General features: G+C 43.3%; 1 protein-coding gene across 4 annotated transcripts in view; it reads right to left on the reverse strand.

The window, feature by feature from the left end:
• The window catches only part of SYK (spleen associated tyrosine kinase), a 240,231-nt gene that overhangs the window by 11,030 nt on the left and 207,285 nt on the right, over positions 1-21,916 (reverse strand). For all 4 annotated transcript variants that reach the window (XM_030193604.1, XM_030193603.1, XM_030193605.1 and 1 more), the window contains one exon: positions 8,059-8,248. In XM_030193604.1, the coding sequence (XP_030049464.1) occupies positions 8,059-8,248 (190 nt within the window). The remainder of the gene's footprint in view (positions 1-8,058; positions 8,249-21,916) is intronic.

Consider the following 21,916-nt stretch of genomic DNA (forward strand, 5'->3'; position numbering starts at 1 on the left):
GGTGTTGGTCTATTACTCTCACCCTCTTCCAAATTTCAATCTCTTCTGCCACCTCAGTCTCTCTGTTTCTCTTCTTTTGAAGTCCACTCCGTCCGCCTATTCACTCTTTTGTATCTTCGAATAGCAGTTATTTATTGTCCCCCTGATAAATCCTTTTCATCCTTTCTCAGCGACTTTGACGCATGGCTTTCCTTCTTTCATGATCCTTCCTCCCCCTCCCTCATCCTTGGCGACTAACATTCATGCCAATTATCCCTCCAACTCTTACGTCTCCCAGTTCTTCACCTTAACATCCTCCTTCAATCTTAAACTATGCTCCACTTCCCCTACCCACCAAAATGGTCACTGTCTTGATCTTATCTTCTCCTATAACTGCTCTCCCTCCAATTCCATCTAACACATGCCCCGTCCTATAAGACGTACCAAACCCCAACCCTGGCTAACCCCTAAAATCAGCTACCTACGTTCCTGTACCCGTTCCGCCGAATGCCTCTGGCTGAAATCTCGTGCCCTTGCTGACTTCTCACACTTCAAGTTCATGTTGACCTCCTTCCAATCTGCTCTCTTGTTGCCAAACAAGACTACTACATCCAGCTGACTAATTCTCACGGCTCAAACCCTCGACTTCTCTTCGCCACACTAAACTCTCTCCTCAAGGTGCCTCCACCTCCAACTCCCCCTCACTATCTCCCCAGACCCTAGCTGAGTTCTTCCACGACAAGGTTCAGAAGATAAATCTTGCCCCTCCCCTTGTCCATTCCCCTATTTCCTCAACCCCTCCATCCTTTTCCTCCTTTCCTGAGGTCACCGATGAAGAAACATCACATCTTCTTCTCCTCCTCAAAATGAGCTACCTGTTCCTCTGATCCCATTCCTACCCACCTTCTTAAAACTAGCTCTCCTACTCTCACCCCTTTTATCTGTCATATCCTCAATCTCTCTCTTTCCACTGCGACCGTTCCTGATGCCTTCAAACATGCTGTGGTCACACCGCTTCTGAAGAAGCCTTTGCTTGACCCTAAATGTCCTTCCAACTATCGACCCATCTCCCTCCTCCCCTTCCTTTCCAAATTACTTGAACGCGCTGTTCACCGCCACTGTCTTGACTTTCTCTCATCTCATGCTGTTCTTGACCCACTCCTATCTGGCTTTCGGCCTCTTCATTCAACTGAAACTGCACTACAAAAGTTTCCGACGACCTGTTCCTAGCCAAATCCAAAGGTCTCTACTCTATCCTCATCCTTCTCAATCTATCCGCCGCTTTTGACACTGTTGATCACAGCCTACTTCTTGACACGCTGTCTTCATTTGGATTCCAGGGCTCTGTTCTTTCCTGGTTCTCCTCTTACCTCTCGCTTCACACCTTTAGTGTACACTCTGGCGGATCCTCTTCCACTTCTATCCCTCTACCAATCGGTATACCTCACGGTTCTGTTCTCGGTCCTCTCCTGTTCTCCATCTACACTTCTTCCCTTGGCTCTCTGATATCATCTCATGGCTTTCAATACCATCTCTATGCTGATGACTTCCAAATTTACCTCTCTACCACTGAAATCTCAACCAGCATCCAGACCAAGGTTTCAGCCTGCCTGTCTGATATCGCTGCATGGATGTCCCAACGGCATCTAAAACTTAACATGGCCAAAACCGAGCTTCTCATCTTTCCGCCTAAACCTACCTCTCCTCTCCCCCCTTTCTCTATTTCTGTGGATGGCACTCTCATTCTTCCTGTCTCATCAGCTCGTAACCTTGGGGTCATCTTTGACTCCTCTCTCTCCTTCTCTGCTCATATTCAACAGATTGCCGAAGCCTGTCGTTTCTTTCTCTATAGCATTAGCAAAATCCATCCCTTCATCTCTGAGCACTCTACCAGAACCCTTATCCACACTCTTATCACCTCTTGTCTTGATTATTGTAACCTGCTTCTCACCGGCCTCCCTCTTAGCCATCTCTCTCCTCTTCAATCAGTCCAAAACTCTGCTGCGCGACTCATTTTCCGCCAAAGTCGCTATGCTCACATTAGCCCCTTCCTTAAATCACTTCATTGGCTCCCTATCCGTTTCCGTATTCAGTTCAAGCTTCTCTTATTGATCTTTAAGTGTATTCAGTCTGCCGCTCCCCAGTTCCTCTCCACTCTTGTCTCTCCCTACGCCCCCCCTCGGGTACTCCGTTCTGTAGATAAATCTCTCTTTTCTGTCCCCTTCTCCTCTACTGCTAATTCTAGACTCCGTTCCTTTTGTCTTGCAGCACCTCACGCCTGGAATAGACTTCCCGAGCCTGTGCGTCTAGCCCCGTCTTTGGCTGTTTTCAAGTCCAAACTTAAAACCCACCTCTTTACCACTGCTTTTGACTCCTAACCACTACTCACTTGCCCTGTCCTTTAATCTCACCTTTTATACCCTTACCCTTAATTGTTCTGTCTGTTGCCTGTCTTATCTAGATTGTAAGCTCTTTGAGCAGGGACTGTCTTTTTGTGTATGGTGTACAGCGCTGTGTGTGCCTTGTAGCTCTATAGAAATTATAAATAGTAGTAGTAGTAGTAGGATACAAATGTAATAAATAAACAAATAAAACATGATAAGAAATCTTTATTTATTGAGTGCATAAGGCGGTGTATTTAGAGGTCTATGTAAATAGTTCAATAAAACCTGTTTAATTTATTAGACAGCCATATTCACAGTGGTCTTTTGGATATTTTCCTGGGGGGAGAAGAGGGTAATCCCACCCACTAACACTTTTCTTGCACAGGTAGAAATGAGAGACTGCCCTTGGGAGGCTTCAGCTAGGTCAGGCCCTGAATCCAGGAACACCCTGACAGTGGTGGTATATAAAATTCTGGAGGCACTGCTAGGATCCAAAGATTTTTGGGGAAAAAAATTAAAACTTTGAACAAGACTGGCATACTTTGTGAGGAAAAGGAGTCCAAAGAGGTGGTCATGCAGAGAAACTGGTCTAAGAGGGAGGGAGTCGATCCACACCAGGCCTTCTTTCTTACTGGACTGCCTACCAGCATGGATTCATATTGAGCAGGGTCTGGAGGGATCTGAAATGCTGGCTCATGTGAAAATCAAGGTGAAACTGTTTGATGAGGTACATAGACATTTGTTGTTTTTTTTGTACCTGTTCTAGACAAATAGATCCTGTTGGACTGCCCCTTATGGTACTGGTAGTACCATACTACCATACTGGTAGTAGGAGGGTGGATTATGCCCACTCAGACTCCCACTGCTTGGGATAGAACAGTTAAAAGACTTTTAAAAACATGGAAGGATAATATTATCAGACATATCAGGCATTCATTCACAGGAGAGAGTGGTAGCTTATTCCCCTAAAACGCTAATTGGTACTATGGGGAAGGTATTGGAAAAATGTCTAAAGCCTCACTATGACACCAGTCCTTATAAGAGACTGAGAATATTTTCAGGGATTAAGTCTGCTCCCCCAGGAGAGGAGACGTTTGACCATTGGATGATATTATCCCTGCAAATGGTACAAGAATGGCAGCATGCAGAGGGAGAGAAAAAGAAAAGGATGGTAGAAAGTTTGCGGACACCAGTTCAAAAATGCAGTATTGTCTGTGACCCTATTTAAGATGGACGCTACTGCTAAAGATTGCTTAGAATTACTGGAAGGCATGTATGGCAGTGTGGAAGATAGGAAAGACTATTACATCCTCTTCAAGACTACCATGCAAAGGACTGGGGAGAAATTGTTTCAATACGTCACACATTTGGAGCAGGTATTGCTCAAAGCCGTAAGGAAGAGTGCTGTTCAAGCCCAAGAGATGGACATAGCCCGGCTTGAGCAGATCCTTAGGGGGGGTCTCCCTACTATGACATTGTCGTACTTAAGGTTGGTTTGGCAGGTCAGAGAAACAACCCCACTCATTTGCCAGTCTAATGCAGAGGATCAGGGAGGAGCAGGACCTGGAGATTGTTAGGAGCCCACACAGTTAATAAGGATGGGAGAAACTGCTGAATAAGCCTGAAGGGTGACACCCTCAGTCCCCGGGAACTGCCTCCACCAGCCAAAGTGAATAGCACCCAAAGTAGATCACTTCCTACCAGTGGTGTAGCCAGACCTGACATTTTGGGTGGGCCAGAGCTAATATGGGTGGGCACTATGTATGAGTAGTGTTTCTTGGGATACTACAAAATAATGCTTTAGAGTGCACTTCATGATGGATGTCTAAGTAGCCTGTCCAACACCTGCCCTGCACCAACATAAACCATATACATACTTAATATGAAAGAAAAAGCAGAGCCATCATTTTGATTACTTACAAGAGTAATTAAAAGCTGGCTGGCAGTGGGCTTCTGGGTGGGGGTGGGCTCTTCACTGCCTAGGGCAAAAAAAAAAAAGGTATATTTAATCATTAAATGTACCTTTTTGCCCTAAGCAGTGAAGTGCTTACCCCACCCAGAAGCCCACCACCACCAGGCAGCATTTTTGAGTACAATCACATATTTAAAAAATACGTTTATTTATTACCTGGCTCCTGTAGCTATGTTGTGGGGCCGCGGGGGAGTGCTGCCGCTGCGACTGTGATTAACTCGGGAACTGATAACCACTGAAAATTATAGACCCCACCGCAGGCATAGGCAGGCACAATGTGGACTGTGGAGCCGTGCCTGTGTCGCAACAGATTCAGGCCGGCAGCCTTCCCGTGCAGCGCCATCGTGACGTGCGTATGGCGGGCTGGGCCCTGGCTGGGGGGAGGGGGTGAGCGTGCAATAATACATCAGCATGGTGCACCACACACCCACACAACACTTACATGAACCCTGCGCCCCTGGTCACCAGCACGCACTTCCTAGCAGGCCCTCCTGCCATCACTGGACCCATCCTCCACATCACACGATCCAGAACCTCAGAGCACCAGCAAGACAAGGCCACATCCCTTTACTGCTACCCCCATCAATGACTTCTGGATAAAAAGCAACTCCTTTTTGCCTCAGGCAGTAACAAGACGTCCCAGAACAGCCATCTCAATGTCTAAACCGTTCCCTATTACAGAAGGAAGGTCCAGAAGTGGCCATGGCTAAAGGAGCAAAATGAGGCACGTCGTAAAACAAATATTTATGCCCTTTCATTCGCTTTACTACACCGGCGGACACATAGCAGGGATACAAGAAAAGGTCGCAAGGTTCTGGTGGCCGGTGGCTCGTAGAAGCTGCTAGTGTAGTCGCACATTGATTGGCCAATTAGTTTGCGCTTTGCAATTCCCTGTGCCCTTATTGGTTCTCGTGTCCAATTCTATGCCTGATTGATGATCTATTGGAGGAGCCAGAGAGCATGGAGCTGGCCAGGTCGAGCTCCAGGTGTAGGACGTGTGTGCAACTGAGATTAACAGAGCAGCCGCGAGACTTTAGTGCGCTGCGACATTAAAAGAACGGCACGGCTTGGGGGATCATGACAATGCAGACAGTGCTGGCCGAGGAGCAGAGGACCATGACTGTCCAGATCTAGAACAGTCAGAAGAGCTGCCGTCTGCCAGTGAGAGCGCCGACTGCCAAAAAAAAAAAACAGGAGGGAGGTGGAGCGGGCTGCCACAGCACAAAACACTAAGACTCTGGCAGCTGAGCTGGTGTGCACTTTTGGCGATTAAAACTGGGTGGGCCTCAGTCGAGATTGGGTGGGCCTGGGATGTTGCCGGACTGAAGGTGGGACTTCCCTATTATGTCCCTGTAGACCTCCTGTATAAACCTCTCTGTCTGCCTCTGCTCCTCCAAGTCTGCTATTCTAGCATCTAGAGTTGGACCTGTTCCCTGAGTGCTAAGAGCTCTTTGCACTGAGTACACACATACGACTTCTCACCAACTGGGAGATAATCAAACATGTGACAGTGCAAAAGACTGGATAGCTCCCATCTTGCTGCCAGACTGTTGTCTGCATCTTATTATTGGTGATTTCTTAATTAAGTTGCTAATGGAATGGGAATATGTAAACTAAAGTCCCCTAAGATTGTTAGTTCTATGCTAATATTTAGATTTTATGATCATTTGATGCTTTTTAAGACTACGGAGAGGATCAAGTAAGAGCAGCAGCAAGTTAATTGAGTCCCTGATGTAGCGGTGCTATAACTAAAAAAGGCTGACAGTGTTGGAGTAAAGTTGAGAGACTGCATACAGAGAAAAGCAGCTTGGAAGGAAAAATTATTTTGAAGGAACTGAAGCAAAAATATAAAAAGATAAGTGAAAAAAATGGACTGAATACTTTAGCAGCAATGATTGAGCTGATAAAAACGAATTGATAGCAGTCCCAAAGAGCTGTAATAATTATTTTTTAAAGGGGAAGTTTTTGAGCCAATGATTAGAAGAAAGGGGAGCTGAATAAGTTTTTTAATACAAGTGAAGCTACCCGATATCACTGAGGCCTTTCTTATCCCTGAATTAGAAAAGAATCTTTATCATCATTGAATAATGAAAGAAATGTGTAATTGGAAATGCTATCTTCAGTAATATTATTACAGTGGGGAATTTAATAGAAATATTAATGTTATAGACCACTGTCCTCTGTGTAATACTTGATATAAAATTGCCACTTAGAAGACCATGTGGAGGATAACTGAATGGTTAAAGTAGGGGGATGAGAAACAAAAGATGTTGCTTCAGATTCCAGTGTGGCTCTTTGAGATTTGTTGTGAGCCCTTCAGGGCAGAAAAAATACCTGCTGTGACTTTCTTGTAACCTGCACATATCAGGTACCAGGTCTAAATACCACAGTCCATATTTTGGGACATAGACATCCCTTTCCCTTTTTAATTGAGTTGGATACCCATATTTTGGCTTCTTCCTAGTCCTTCCCAAAACATGCTCAGACCACACCCCCTAGCCATAAGGACATACTGCTGTTTTAGACATCCATATCCTGACTTTAAAAAATTGGGATTGGATGTCCATGCAATATGAATGTCTAAATACTGGGTTTCAAACACGCAACACACAAATAGATCTTGTAAAATAATGGCGATACAAGCACATATTGGGTCACTATGAAATATTTGCGAACCTCCTGCAGAAATCATTCCTATATACCTGCTCAAGAGGAGATGTGCATGTATACGCATGCGACAGCACATATGTGATAAAGCATGGAGATCATAACTCCACCCATGCTCTGCCCAAACCCCAAACCTGAGCATACCTACTGTATAGCGGGGATGAGACGACTTCCATATGAAGAAAGACTAAGGAGGCTAGGGCTTTTCAGCTTGGAGAAGAGATGGCTGAGGGGAGACATGATAGAGGTATATAAAATAATGAGTGGCGTGGAACAGGTGGATGTGAAGCGTCTGTTCATGCTTTCCAAAAATACTAGGACTATGGGGCATGTGATGAAACTACAGTGTAGTACATTTAAAACAAATCGGAGAAAATATTTCTTCACTGAACGTGTAATTAAACTCTGGAATTCGTTGCTGGAGAACGTGGTGAAGGCGGTTAGCTTGGCAGAGTTTAAAAAGGGTTTGGACGGTTTCTTAAAGGACAAGTCAATAGACCACTACTAAACGGACTTGGGAAAAATCCACAATTTCGGGAATAACATGTATAGAATGTTTGTACTTTTGGGAAGCTTGTCAGGTGCCCTTGACCTGGATTGGCCGCTGTCGGGGACAGGATGCTGGGCTCGATGGGCCTTTGGTCTTTTCCCAGTATGGCATTACTTATGTACAAACGCACATGCTTTTAGACAGGACCTAAATTTATAATAGCTCATTAATGTGTGCAAATTAGCATTTTACATATGAAAATGGTTTATAAAATTACTCCCACATATATGTCACCTTGAATATTGACCCGATAAATATTTAAGCAGTCCATTTTTGTGCAGATGATATATACGGAGGCTGTATCATTCACTGACGCTAGTGTAAATTAAATATTCATTTAAAGAATGCATGGGTGCCTGTTTATTTTGCTAGTGGAATATAGTATGCAATTTTGAAAAGTTAAAAAAGTACACGATTATTTCTGCATCACAGCACTTTTCAGCACTTGATATTATGCTAAGAAAATATTTACATGAAACACCCAATTTGAGATATAGAAATCTTACCTTATAATAACTCTCATCAGAGTTAAGGGCTTTGGAAAGTCCAAAGTCACTAATTTTGGCATAATGTTGGGTGACCAACAACACATTCCTTGCAGCTAAATCTCTGTGCACAAAGTTGTTCTCCTCCAAATATTTCATTCCCATGGACACCTGGTGAACCAGCTCTGTTACATTTAAGTGATTGAGATCCCTGAAATCATAACAATGACCATAAGAACGCAGGAAATTACTTCAGTGACTGCTGGTGTACCCTCAGATCAATGGAATAGTATTACACCACCCACGTCTTTCATGATGACTGCTTAATATATCAGATAACACTGAGAAAATCCAACAAATAACTTGAAAATTAGCCTCTATGGGGTTGATATTTAGGGCCCTGTTTACTAAGCAGCATTATAGGTGCATTGCCGTTTTTTAACGCGTTAACCATGTACATGTCTACAATATCCCTATAGGCGCCTACATGGTTAGCGTGCATGCTAAGTGTAGGCATGCTAAAAACACTAACGTACCTTAGTAAAATAGGCCCTAAGATTGCTAATCTGATAGTTAATCGGATGATGTTAGGGCAGCACAAAGGCCATCCTACCCTAAATTCATCCAATTAGCTGGATATCTCCACTAACCCCTTAATTCTATAAAACACGCCTTGAGATGTGCATGCAAATTTGGGCACACACCCAAATTGCACATGCATCTTAACTGAATAATGATCCAATTAGCACCAATATTTGACTTTTTAACAAGTAATTATTGGCATACATATTAATTGAAATCAATTAATATGTATGCACATAAAGATAGGCACATGATCCACACCTAAATTTTGCATGCTTCTTGGAATAGGGGGCATGGAAATGGGAGGCTCATGGGCATTTTGGGGTGGAGCCTGGGTGTAGATTCAGCTCATGTGCGCAATTATAGAATAAAAGAGACACCATGCACAAATTTAGATGCAGACATGTGCACCATGTTTTCACTGATGCAAAAGGGGGGTGCCTAAATTTAGGCACAGCTTATAGAATAGTGCTTAAGCATTTTTTTCGGCATTGATTTTTTCGGCACCATTTATAGAATTCACCCCTAAATGGATAACCTCTGGCTCCACCTGAGCTCAGCTCACAACTGTCTCAGCACTGTCTGGATAGTGTCAAGGTGATCAGAGTAAATATTCAGCAGTATTATTCAGTTAGTGCTGCTGAATTTTCCAATGGCCAGCACTTATCCACTTAGTATCTCCCGCTAACCAGATACATGCCTTTCAATATTGGTTGGTATGTTTTTAAATTATTGAGCATGTGACACCTCAGTTGAAAGTTCTGGTACTCCAGTTTGACTTGTCCAGTGCCTTTGACATAGTGAACTATGACACCCTCCTCTAACTTCTAGACATCGAACTTGGAGGGTGTCACAAAATGCCTAGCCACCTGCCTGGAATTACCCCGTGGCCACTTAGAGGGTCTATCCCCAGCACAGCTCAGGTCTGCCTGCAACTGCCGCTTTTGCTCTACACTAGCACCCTCCTCCCATCAACTGGGTCACAACTATCTCTGGGCAAATTTCCCGCTCTCAGTGTGGCCCCAGTGATTTCTAGGTTACTGGGGCCACATTCCCAGTGGTCCCACAGTTCCCAGAAAGCACTACACACAAACCACCAGGATTCTTTATCAGTCCATACAGGCAGAGGCAATAACAGATAACTGAAATATGGATCAATTATAAAACTATCTAAACATTTGTTTACTTTCTAAAATCCACCTGGCAAGATCAGGACATATAACTGTTCACAGAGCCTCAGCAAAGAGATCCTACTCTCTTTAATTCCTGGCTAAGACTGGGGCAAAAGACTGTACAATCAGAGCCCAGAACAACAAGTTTTGAAAGTATACTGCAGACTGCCTTTCCAAAAGGCTTAAACAAAGAAAACAGCCTTGGTTCTCCAGCAGCTTCAAAACATAAACATGCACCACCTGCTGGCTAAACTAGAGAAATATAAAACTCACTGTTCTGTCACACCTCCCTCCTCAAGAGAGAGACTAGGATTGAGGCCTTTACAGACCGCTGATCGGGTCTCGAAAGTCCAGTGTCAGGGTGGATCTGGCTCTTCCTTTCTGGACAGGCCATCAGTGTTACCATGTTCATTGTCCTTCCGCTGCTTATAACAGAAGCTTTTTTACCACACTCATTACATAACAGTTTTAAGCCTGTATGCTTCATTTTGTGAATAATGAGGAGTATCTTCTGAAAGAAGCTTTTACCACACTCAGCATATGTGAATGGCTTTACTCCTGTGTGTGTTCTCTGGTACTTTGTTAGCTGTGATTTATGAATAAAGCTTTTCCTACATTCAGTGCATGTAAATGGTTTCATTCCTGAATGGATTTTATGCTGCTCTGACAATAATTTCCAGCAACTAAAACGTTCCTTATACTCTGGACTTGAAACTGGTCTCTTTCCTGGGTGAAATTTTGTATTTCTTGTGGAGCTTTCTTTCTGGTTGAAGCTACTGTCATAACCAGGACATGAAGATACTCCAGTATCAGTGGGGTTTTTTCTGATATTCTGTAAAGTTTGCTTTATTGAAACAGCTTTTCCCTTATTCTATACTTGTACATATTTCAGTTTCTTTTTTCAGGTTCTGCATTGGCCCTTTTTTCATACTGAAATCTTACTCATATTGAGAGCATGTAAAATGTGTCTCTTTTACACGTTTCCTGTTGTTTTCCCAGTTCTCCATTCTGACTGAAGGTTTTTCCACAGTCTGTACGTTCAGATGGGCACTCTTCAGTGTCAGATCCCTCTGCTAATTTCTCTGCTAGGAGATCAGTATTGGTTCACTAACCTGACACTCTCCTGGTGGGCTACACACAGCTAGTACCTTGGCTGTGCGATTTGCACAGGCCTTTAACATATTTTCATGGAAGGTACACTGCTTTCTGTCTTGAGATTCCATAGATGTAACATAGTTTGTATCATTGAGGCACCTAATGACCAATTAGCCTGAAGTTTATTTTGATGTACTGGGACTAAAACAAGTACCTGCTGGCCCTCATAAAACTCCCTATTTCGGGCTTTACTATCATACCAGGTCTTTTGCTTAGTTTGAGCTGCCTGTAAGTTATCTCTGACAAGGACCACAAGTTCTTCTAATCTCTGCTGCATATTAACTACATATTCAATTACAGGGGTGTCAGAGGTATATCTTTTCCCCTCCCATTGTTCTCTTATTAGGTCAAGGGGTCCTCTCCCCCTCCAGCCATAAAGCAGCTCAAATGGGGAGAACTTTGTAGACTCCTGAGGTACTTCTCTGTATGCAAACAGAAGGTAGGGTAATTATTTTTCCCAGTCACGATCTCCTGATTCTAAAAATTTTTTTTAGCATATGCTTTAATGTCCCATTAAATCTCTCCACCAACCCATTAGTTTCAGAGTGATGTGGTGTGGTACATACAGATTTCACTCCACAGTGTGCCCACAGATTCTGGATCAGCTCAGCATAAACTGTGTCCCTTGGTGTGGAAAATATTTCTAGCAGAGCAGTGGCAATTTTCTCTGATTCTATGGAGGATAAGGCTACCGCTTCAAGATATCTGGTAGCAAAGTCCACCATTGTCAATATATATCTTTTCCCAGTCCGACTTGGGACAGCTAGAGGCCCCACTATATCCACAGTTATTTTCTCAAAGGGCTAACAAATAATAGAAAAAGGTTTCAGGGTAGCTCAAGGGTGGATATTGGGTCTTACCCACTCTTTGGCACTCATCACAGGTTCGACAATAGTCAGCTATGGCTCAAGATACTCCCAGTCAATAGACGTTCTGTGTCAATCTAATATGTGTGCGTGTCACCCCCCTGATGTCCTGCTTTTGGAATGTCGTGTGAAATCTGTAGAAGTAAGACCCAAGAAGTTGTTCTCTGAATGCCCTGGGCACTATAAGCTGTTTGCCTGCTGTCCAGGGCAGTGATGTAGCTATGGGGTGCCACAGGGGCCTGGGCCCCTCAAATTAGCTCTGGGGCCCCCGGTTTGGCTGGTGGGGATCCCCGACCCCAACCCCCTCCAGCTGATGCATTTATCTCTCCTGCACTGATCTCGCACTTGCCTCCTCTCCTATTTCCAGTCGTGCCATGCATACTTTCGTTTTAATGAAACTGAGCATGCTCGTGCATGGCGCTGAAAACAGGAGAGGAAGCAAGTGCGAGACCAGCTTGGGATAGATAAATGCTTTAGCTGGCGGAGGTTGGGGACCCCACCAGCAAAGGTACCTTGAGGCAGGGAAGGGGGGTCGGAAGCGGCGGCAGGGGAGGGGCAGTGGCTGGGGAGGCAAGCTAAAATGTGCCCCCTCACTTTGGGCTCTGACCCCCCTCCCTCCAAGCTCTGGCTATGCCCCTGGTCCAGGGTCTATTAGGATCAACAGGATCAGTCTCTCTATACAACAAGCCCCCTTTCCATAGGATTCAACCTTTACAATTCTCACTCATTGGTTGACCAGCTCTCTGCCTCAGGGCTCCCTGGTCAGGGTCAGAGTGCTGTGCTTCCTGAAAAGCATGTCTCTGTCCTATATCAGTATCCATATCTGGAAGGTCTCTGTTGGCAATTCTGACAAATCAGGGTCAACAGTCTTATTAATAGGTGTGTCAGTTAAGTCAGGCTGTTCCATACTCACGGCCCCGGTCACCTCTGGAACTGGTGCTGCTATAAATACTGGAGCACCTCCTTCTGTCACTTGGTTAGCTAGTCCCACCTGGACTGGCTCAGGATCTGGAACTGGAAAGGTGATCTCTGCTGCTTCTGCTTGTTGGGCCGCCTGGGCTTGACTACGGGTCACCATAGCAGAAATGCTGCTATCAAGGGTAATGTTCATATTGCCCATGTCGGTCCCACACAGCATTGGTACCAGCATGTTTTTCATTATTCCTACTTCTCTGTATCCATGCTTGGTATCCCGATCCAGGAACACTCAAGCAATGGGTACAGTCTCTCTGGATCCATTGGTTAACACTACCTCTGTAGTGCGCCCTGGAGGAATTGCATCTTCCGGCACTAGCTGTGGTCATAATAAAGTCATGCTGAAGCCAGTGTCCACAAGCCCAGCCACCTGGGTCTGATTCACAGTTACTGGGGTGCTGTAGTGTTGTTGAAACCCATCTGCTTCCTTTCTTGATGAATGGCCAGTAACGTTTTGTGCTGAAGCAACTGCATGGGCCTCCTTCGTGGGACTGGAGCCACCCACGAAAGCCACCAGCCTTGGTGCAGGAACTGGAATGCTCTTTAATGCAGGCTTGAGATTATCTGGGCTATCCACTTTGAAACATCCTGTACGCCTACACTAGTAACAAGGACGCTCACGCCTTAAGTCTTTAGGTTTTTGTGGAACACTGGAGGGTTTATTGACAGTCTCTGTGGTTGCAGTGATATTTGGCTTAGGGCCCTAGCTGCCCTTACAACCCGGCTGCTGCAGATAAGGATGGCTTATCTTTGCCAACCAGGAATGGTTAGCCATAAAGATGTCAGCCAACTCAGCCGCCTTCTCTGGAGTATGATTCTGGTGATCTTGAACATGTTCCCTCACCTCTGGATGACAACACTGAAGAAACTGATCCAGGACCATCAGGTTTTGGCAGTCCTCCGTGGTTTTAATTAAAGCTCCACTGAGCCACCACTGATGCTGGTACTTTAGCTGAATCACAAACTCACTGTGAGTATCATCCATCCCCTTTTGCAAAGTCAGGAACTTTATATAGGTCTCGGGGGTAAAAGCATAACAGTTCAACAAAGCTTTGCACACCTCCTCAAACTGGGAGCACATCTCCATGGACAGTCCTTGGAATGCCTCAAGTGAAAGAATTAATTAAGGCAGTTTTACAGGCTTAAAAAACCCACTGTTCTGTCACAGAGGGCCTGTGCTGAGCTGAATTTCTTATTTCCTCAAAGCCAGATAATACCAAGTCAAGTCTGTTAACCACATATCCCATCCATGGTCCCCAGGCTACGGTGTTCTACAAGGATCTCCATTATCCCCAACATGGTTTAACACCAAGATGGCACCCCTCGGTAGCAAACTTGAGAAGAATGGTTTCAAAACACACATATAAGCAGATGATGTCACAATCTATATCCCCTTCATGGGAGACCTAACAGACATTGTGAACACGATTCAGACCAGCCTAGACATTATGGAGACATGGGCCTCGACTTTCAAATTAAGATTGAATAGAAAGAAAACCAAATTGTTGGTAATAATAAGTTACTTCCATCCGATATCCTGCAACCACTTCCTAATCGGCCAAACTAGGTTCCCTTTAGAGCATAGCCTTAAAGTACTTTGAGTTATACTCATTTGATGACCAAATAACAGTCACTAAAAAGGTTTTCAGGATGTTCTGGAAACTAAGAAGAATCAGGAGCTTCTTCCTGATTTCAACCTTTCTTCTTCTGGTCCAATCTCCAATATTATCCCAGCTAGATTACTGCAAAGGGTTATACTTGGGATGCAAAAACTTGAATCTAAAATAACTACAAATTATAAAATATATGGTGGCATACCTGATTTTAAGGTCCCCACACTACCACATAGATTCTCCCCTGTTACAAGCACTTCATTGGCTCTCCATCAAAGTGTTAATATATGGCCTAGCTTTAAGGCTACCACTGGAATAGTGATGGCCAAAGCTATGCAGCCAAGAACAACTGGGAAAAAAAATACTGACTAGGCCAAAGAACAAGCAAGTGAATTAATATTTGAGAATCTGCAAAGAGCAGGTCTGAATAATGACTTCTGACACAAATTGGTACAATTTTTAAATCAAATATAGCATCTGTAATGAAAGATCAGATGAATAAAATGGAGCTTACTAGTTTTGGTATACAATGATACAGAGGTAATACAGAGTTCATGAGAAAGGTATGAAAAGTATTGCAGCCGGAAGATGAGAAACTGTTATCTCAACGCTTCCCAAAACATGTTGATAATTAGCAGTAGCTGAGAACGGAAGGAGGTGGGTACATCAGATAGCAGATCGCATGGGAAAGTATGATCTCAGAAATTGCGAAATATTAGGAGCTAGGTATCTCACCATTCACTTCTATGGAGAAGATAGAGTATAAAAGAGGAGAGATTTTGGCTTAGTTTGAGAGTCTTCTCCGAAGCTTCTGTCAGACGGCGAAGCCCTGTGCGGCTGAAACCAGAATCTGATGTCTGTATATGTATCAACTTGAAGACCTGTGTTTGGGTAAGAAATAAAATGTATCTATCTATCTAAACCTATCTCTGTCTTTATTTTTATTGATTCTATCTTCTCTTTACCTTACATTTAGCCTACCAGGTAGATCATATACAAGTGACACTCAGTCTTTGCAGAAACTTAGACAGATGTTTAATAAGATTTATGTGGGAACATAAATGGCCCAGAGTATATCTAGATCCAGAAAACAAACAGAAAGCAGTAATTATGGGAATTAGTTTTCAATTACGGCTCCTAATGCCACCCCAGAATAGACCTTGTGATTGGGTGACAATGGAGGTCAGAGAAACTATACAGAATCTGTTATATGAAATAAGTACCTTTAGTCCCCCGTGTGACGGAGTCAGAAAGAGGTCTATAAGAAGAGGTAATTAAAAACAAAAGCCAGGATCAGCTTTAATATTTCAGCCCTTGTATTCACTATTCTTCATGGACTACCTCTGGAGTACCTGACCACATCGATTGATTTTCCCTTGAAGAATGCCTTAGCTAGCACCCATAACTTCCTGACACTCCACCATCTACACCTCAAAGGAATATGCCACAAATCCATTTAAGCCACATTTCTTTTAACTCTCAATCAAACTGTAGAACACCCTACCGTCAGACATCAGAAGGTTCAGTATCTAATATTCTGAAAACAGCTAAAATATTATCTGGTCAAACAATTCCTTACTGATGCACAATTATTATGTAGATAACTACAACATAGTCCTCCTAATCCCTATCCTCAGGATTCAGGAAACTCTGTCACTATGTCAAATGTTAGTATTTGCTACTTAGGTCAGCACTTCCCAACATGCTCGCCTGTCTCAATATATAGGCTAGATCAACACCTCTTAGCACACTCATCCATCCCACTATATAACACACCAAAAATGGCCTTTTGTTCTTCCTGCTATACTGCTGGTTACTGCTTCTTGTTAATTATAAGCATATTGTCACAATACAAAGATGCACACGCTACTTGCTACTGATGTTCATTACTAAATGTAAACACATTATTACCTTGTAAGCTACAGACATTGCTAATGTTGCTATTGTTCATTGTTAAATATAAATGCACTGCTACAATGTATGTTCACAAGCTGTTACTGTTATTTTGTTATGCTGTAAGCCACATTCAACCAAACATGCTTTGGAAAATGTGGGATATAAGAACAAATACATGCCCGGATTGTTTTTAAGACTGCATGTATTATATTTAGTATATCACAGGGAAATCGTTTTTCTCTGCTTCCACAGCTGAGAGCTTATCCAGCGCCTCGAGAAAATTCTCGTTTTTATTCTAATTTGCTTTATTCTACTCTGCTATTGGATTTTCCATCTGAGAGGAAAGTTTGTTATAAGTAAGTAAGTTGATGAGGGCTACCCCTCTGAAATATGGTGCACCACAAGGCTCTATTCTCTCACCTATTGTTCAACATTTTCTTTAGTCCTATTAGCCCTCCTTATCCAGGACTGTAATACCAAATTCTTCTTTAACACAGATGACATCTTGTTGATTTATCCTGTTTATCCCCACAATCCAGACCTCTCCCCACTGTAGCCTTGATACACTCTCCAGCGAATTGGCTTACCTCTCACAGAATGGTACTCAACCCAGAAATAACTACAGCCTGTCTGCACCCTCTGCCCCTCTTTCACTGTTTGATGCAGTTATTACCCCTGTAAATTAATTCCAGTATCTAGGTGTTATCATTGATTCTAGACTTTCTTTTGATTCCCAAATATCTGCAGTGGTTAAAAAAATGGTTCTACTGGCTATCAGGGGCATTTTTGAAAGAGAAGGGCGCCCATCTTTCGACACAAATTGGGAGATGGGCGTCCTTCTCTCAGGGTCACCCAAATCGGCATAATTAAAAGCCGATTTTGGGCATCCTCAACTGCAGTCTGTCGCGGGGACGACCAAAGTTCATGGGGATGTGTTGGAGGCGTAGCGAAGGTGGGACTGGAGTGTGCTTAAGAGGTGGGTGTCCTCTGACAATAATGGAAAAAAGAAGGGCGTCCCTGACGAGCATTTGGTCGACTTTACTTGGTCCATTTTTTTCATGACCAAGCCTAAAAAAGGTGCCCAAACTGACCAGATGACCACCAGAGGCAATCAGGGATGACCTCCCCTTACTCCTCCAGTGGTCACCAATCCCCTCCCAACCTAAAAAAAAATAAAAATAATATTTTGCCAGCCTCAAATGTCATACCCAGCTCCATGACAGCAGTATGCAGGTCCCTGGAGCAGTTTTAGTGGGTGCAGTGCACTTCAGGCAGGTGGACCCAGGCCCATCCCCCCCTACCTGTTACACTTGTAGTGGTAAATGTGAGCCCTTCAAAACCCACCAGAAACCTACTGTATCCACATGTAGGTGCCCCCCTTCACCCCTTAGGGCTATGGTAGTGGTGTACAGTTGTGGGGAATGGGGTTTGGGGGGCTCAGCACCGAATGTTAGGGAGATATGCACCTGTGAGCAATTTGTGAAGTCCACTGCAGTGCCCCCTAGGGTGCCCAGTTGGTGTCCTGGCATGTGAGGGGGACCGGTGCACTATGAATGCTGGCTCCTTCCACATCCAAATGCCTTGGATTTGGTCGTTTTTGAGATGGGCGTCCTCGGTTTCCATTATCGTCGAAAACCGGGGACAACCATCTCTAAGGACAACCTAAGGATGACCATCTCTAAGGTTGACCTAAATGTTGAGATTTGGGCGTCCCCGACCATATTATCGAAACGAAAGATGGTCGTCCATCTTGTTTCGATAATAGCGGTTTCCCTGCCCCTTCACCTGGACGTCTTTAGAGATGGTCGCCCTTAGAGATGGTCGTCCCCATTTGATTATGCCCCTGCACATCACCTTCACTCCATTAGTCACTTTTAAGATTTCTCTTCCCTGCACACTCTCATTTTCATTCACTGTGGGGTTGACTCCTACCTCCTGCGCCATTTGCAAACTCTCCATAATTCTGCTGCCTGTTTCCTCTATAAAGCTAAATGATTTGATCACATTAGCCTGCTTTTTATCCATTTATATTGGTTGCCTATTCAATATAGGTGCTGGTTCAAAATTCTTTGTCTCATCCATAAAGCCCTTGGAGCCCCATCCTATTGTTCTTCCCTTGTTACTCCCTATACTTCTTCCCTTCTGCTATGTTCTCTGGATTCCCACCTCTTAGTGTTGCCATCTCCAAGTCTTGCTCATTATGAGGCCCTTTTACTAAGGCGTGCTGAAAAGTGGCCTACGCTGGTGTAGGTGAGTGTTTTGGATGAATTTCGGCCTGAGCTCTTACCGCCACACATTGACTTAGTGATAAGTGGCCAGCGCGCATAAACTGCCAATTACCACTGGGTAAGCGCTGCGCAGTAGAAAATGGAAAATATTTTCTAACACGTGTTTTGGGTGCGCATCAAAAGTGGAATTACTGCCCAGGGCACATGGTAGCCAGACGGTAGTTCCAATTTGACATGTGTTGAATATGCGTAGGTGCCGCAACTTTGTAAAGGGGCCCCTATGAGTCTACTCGCCCTTCTGCCTTTTTCTTTTTCTTACCCTCCCTTTGGCGTAGTCTTTCTTCTCTTATTAGGTCCTAATTATCATTTGTAAATTTCAAAGCCCTTTGGACCTCTGCTCCCTGCCCTTAAGTTCCAAGGGGGCCTGTATGGTCCCAGTAGTCCAGATATGTTGTGCGTACTGTTATTTTTAGAAATTTTGATGGGCTGTCTTTCTGTATGATTGATTTGTCTCCTTCCTACGATTTTTGGCATTCCTTTCATGTTTTCATGTTATTGTATTTTATTTTATTGTAAGCTGCTGTGGCCTGTGCACAGAAATAGCAGGATATCAAGTGTTTTTAAGAAACATAAACAAAAACATTTCTGATTCTCTTGCTTAAGACGATGATGGTAAAGAGAATAGGTAGATTTGTATAAGGATAGAAATGAATCAGTGTGGGTTTCTTTCCAAATTTTTTCTGTGTGTCAGATATGCTGTTGCAGCAGATGGAGGCCAGCATGATACCTTACTGAATAAAGCATCCTTAATTTGTAAAAGCCATGTTGGACAACCTTAGAAATATGTTCCTTAAAGTTCAGATATACTGTCCAATAGGACACCTAAAACTTTCACAGATGGACTGATTAGAAGTTGAGATCTAGCTATCAGAATTGGAACAGAGAAGTTAGGGGCCTCTTTTCTGGACAATATGACTCCCTGCGATTTATCAGGATTAAGTTTCAATCTAGTTATATTAAACCAGTTAATAATTTTTTTTTAGTTTTTGATTCAGAAGCAGAATATCTGAACTACCGTTGCAGGCCAAACCACTAAGGATCTGTCGGCATAGACATACGGCATTAGGTCTGGTGATAGTATAAGACAAGAAGAACCATAAAAATATTAAAAAGCAATGGGGCCAAGATGGATCCTTGAGGAACACCACATGGAATAGTTTATAAAAGAGAATGGGTATTTTGCCATAAAGATTTGTTTAAAAAGCTCTTTAGAGATAGAATTTCCACAGGACTGGAAATGAGTGGATGTGATCCCTCTTTACAAAAGCGGGGACTAGGACGAAGTGGGAAACCACAGACCAGAAAGCTTTATGTCAGTGGTAGGAAAAATAATGGAATCACTGCTGCAGGAAAAGATAATTAACTTTCTTGCAGGATCCGAGGCAACACAGTTTTACCAAAGGGTGCCAAAGAACTGGATACAGGCCCTGGGCTAGATGTAATCTATTTGGATATCAGTAAAGCATTTGATACAGTTCCTCACAGAGAACTCCTGAATAAGCCGAGAGGGCTGAACTTAGAACCCAAAGTGGTCAACAGGATTGGAAACTAGTTGACCAACAGGTGACAGAGAGTGGTGGTAAATGGAATTTGCTTGGAAATGTATGGTAATTTGGAAATCAGATGCAAATTTGAAGTTTGAGACTTCCCCAGTTTAGAATCCTTAAGATGTGGACATACAAAAGCAATTTTCCAAACAACAGGTACTAGGCCCTGCTCCAAACTAGACTATATCATAGCGTGCAGATAATCAAATAATCAGGTAGAGAAACATTGAATAAAACATGATAGAACTGGATTGTGTGTTGCTGTAGTATTTTTTATTGCTGTTAATGTTCTAGTGATAGCATCAACAGAAGGAGTTTTAAATGTGGATAGTTTACTGGTTGTTAAAACACTGTCAACTGGATGTGAAGTACGTAGATTGGATGAGATTGATGTAGTCAAGGAACTTAAATTAGTATTAGTTGGAGATTGCAATCCAGAATAAAGAGTGATACGTTTGTCATGGAAATAATCTGCAATTGCATCCGCTGTTAAAGGAATATCTGAAGAAAGGGACAGGTTATTAACAGTTGTCGAGGTCTGTAGAATACTGTATAGTTTGTCCAAATGGAGAAGCCCTAATATTTGACTGGAAAAGTATTTTTTTTGCTTCCTGAATGCTTTGTTTATATTGCTATGCCAAAGATTTATATGCCTTTAGGTTATAAGGTGAATGATTTTTCTTCTACATTTATTTCTTATGACAAAGTTGTTGTTTCATCAATCGAAGTGAGCCATCATACCAAGGATTGTTCTTATGCTTACCAGGGTTAAGTGGAATGAAGCATACTAGGGGACCAAAAAGTTATAGGCATCTGATACGGAGGAGTTCAATAAGTTGGTGTGTTCATCAAAAGCTAAATGTCTAAGGTTTCTAATGATAATGAGAAGGCCTGATGAAAATGATCAGATATTATATCAATCATATCCTATATTCCCCAACCCGCTTGTGCATCATATTCTGGATGATTTTTATTTTTAGTTGTGTCATTAAAAGAAAATGATTGGTCCAAGGCAGAGATCAGAGATGCTCTACTCTTGACTCGGAAGTTAATGATTCCGGTAGTAATAAAGCATCTAAAGTATGACGTACTGTATAGGTTGGGTTAGTAGCTACTACTACTACTACTTGACATTTCTAAAGCGCTACTAGGGTTACGCAGCGCTGTACAATTTAACATAGAAGGACAGTCCCTGCTCAAAGAGCTTACAATCTAAAGGACACGTGAACAGTTAGTCTGATAGGGGCAGTCAAATTGGGGCAGTCTGGATTTCCTGAAAGGTAAGAGTTAGGTGCCGAACGCAGCATTGAAGAGGTGGGCTTTAAGCAAAGACTTGAAGATGGGCAGGGAGGGGGCTTGGCGTAAGAGCTCGGGAAGGCTGTTCCAAGTATAGGGTGAGGCGAGGCAGAATGGGCGGAGCCTGGAGTTGGCGGTGGTGGAGAAGGGTAATGAGAGGAGGGATTTGTCCTGTGAACGGAGGTTTCGGGCGGGAACGTAAGGGGAGATAAGGGTAGAGAGGTAGTGCGGGGCAGCAGACTGAGTGCATTTGTAGGTAAGAAGGAGAAGCTTGAACTGAATGCGGTATCTGATTGGAAGCCAGTGAAGTGACCTGAGGAGAGGGGTGATATGAGTATTTCGGTTCTGGCGGAATATAAGATGTGCAGCTAACAAAGTTACATCAAGATCATTGAGCAAAGTAGAAAATTCTGCACTAAAAGATGCCTGAGAATCATCTAAGTGGATGTTGAAGTCAGCATGCTCTGTTAAACTTGATTTATACAGGGC

Source organism: Microcaecilia unicolor, chromosome 2, assembly GCF_901765095.1.
Source record: "Microcaecilia unicolor chromosome 2, aMicUni1.1, whole genome shotgun sequence".
Lineage (NCBI taxonomy): Eukaryota > Metazoa > Chordata > Amphibia > Gymnophiona > Siphonopidae > Microcaecilia > Microcaecilia unicolor.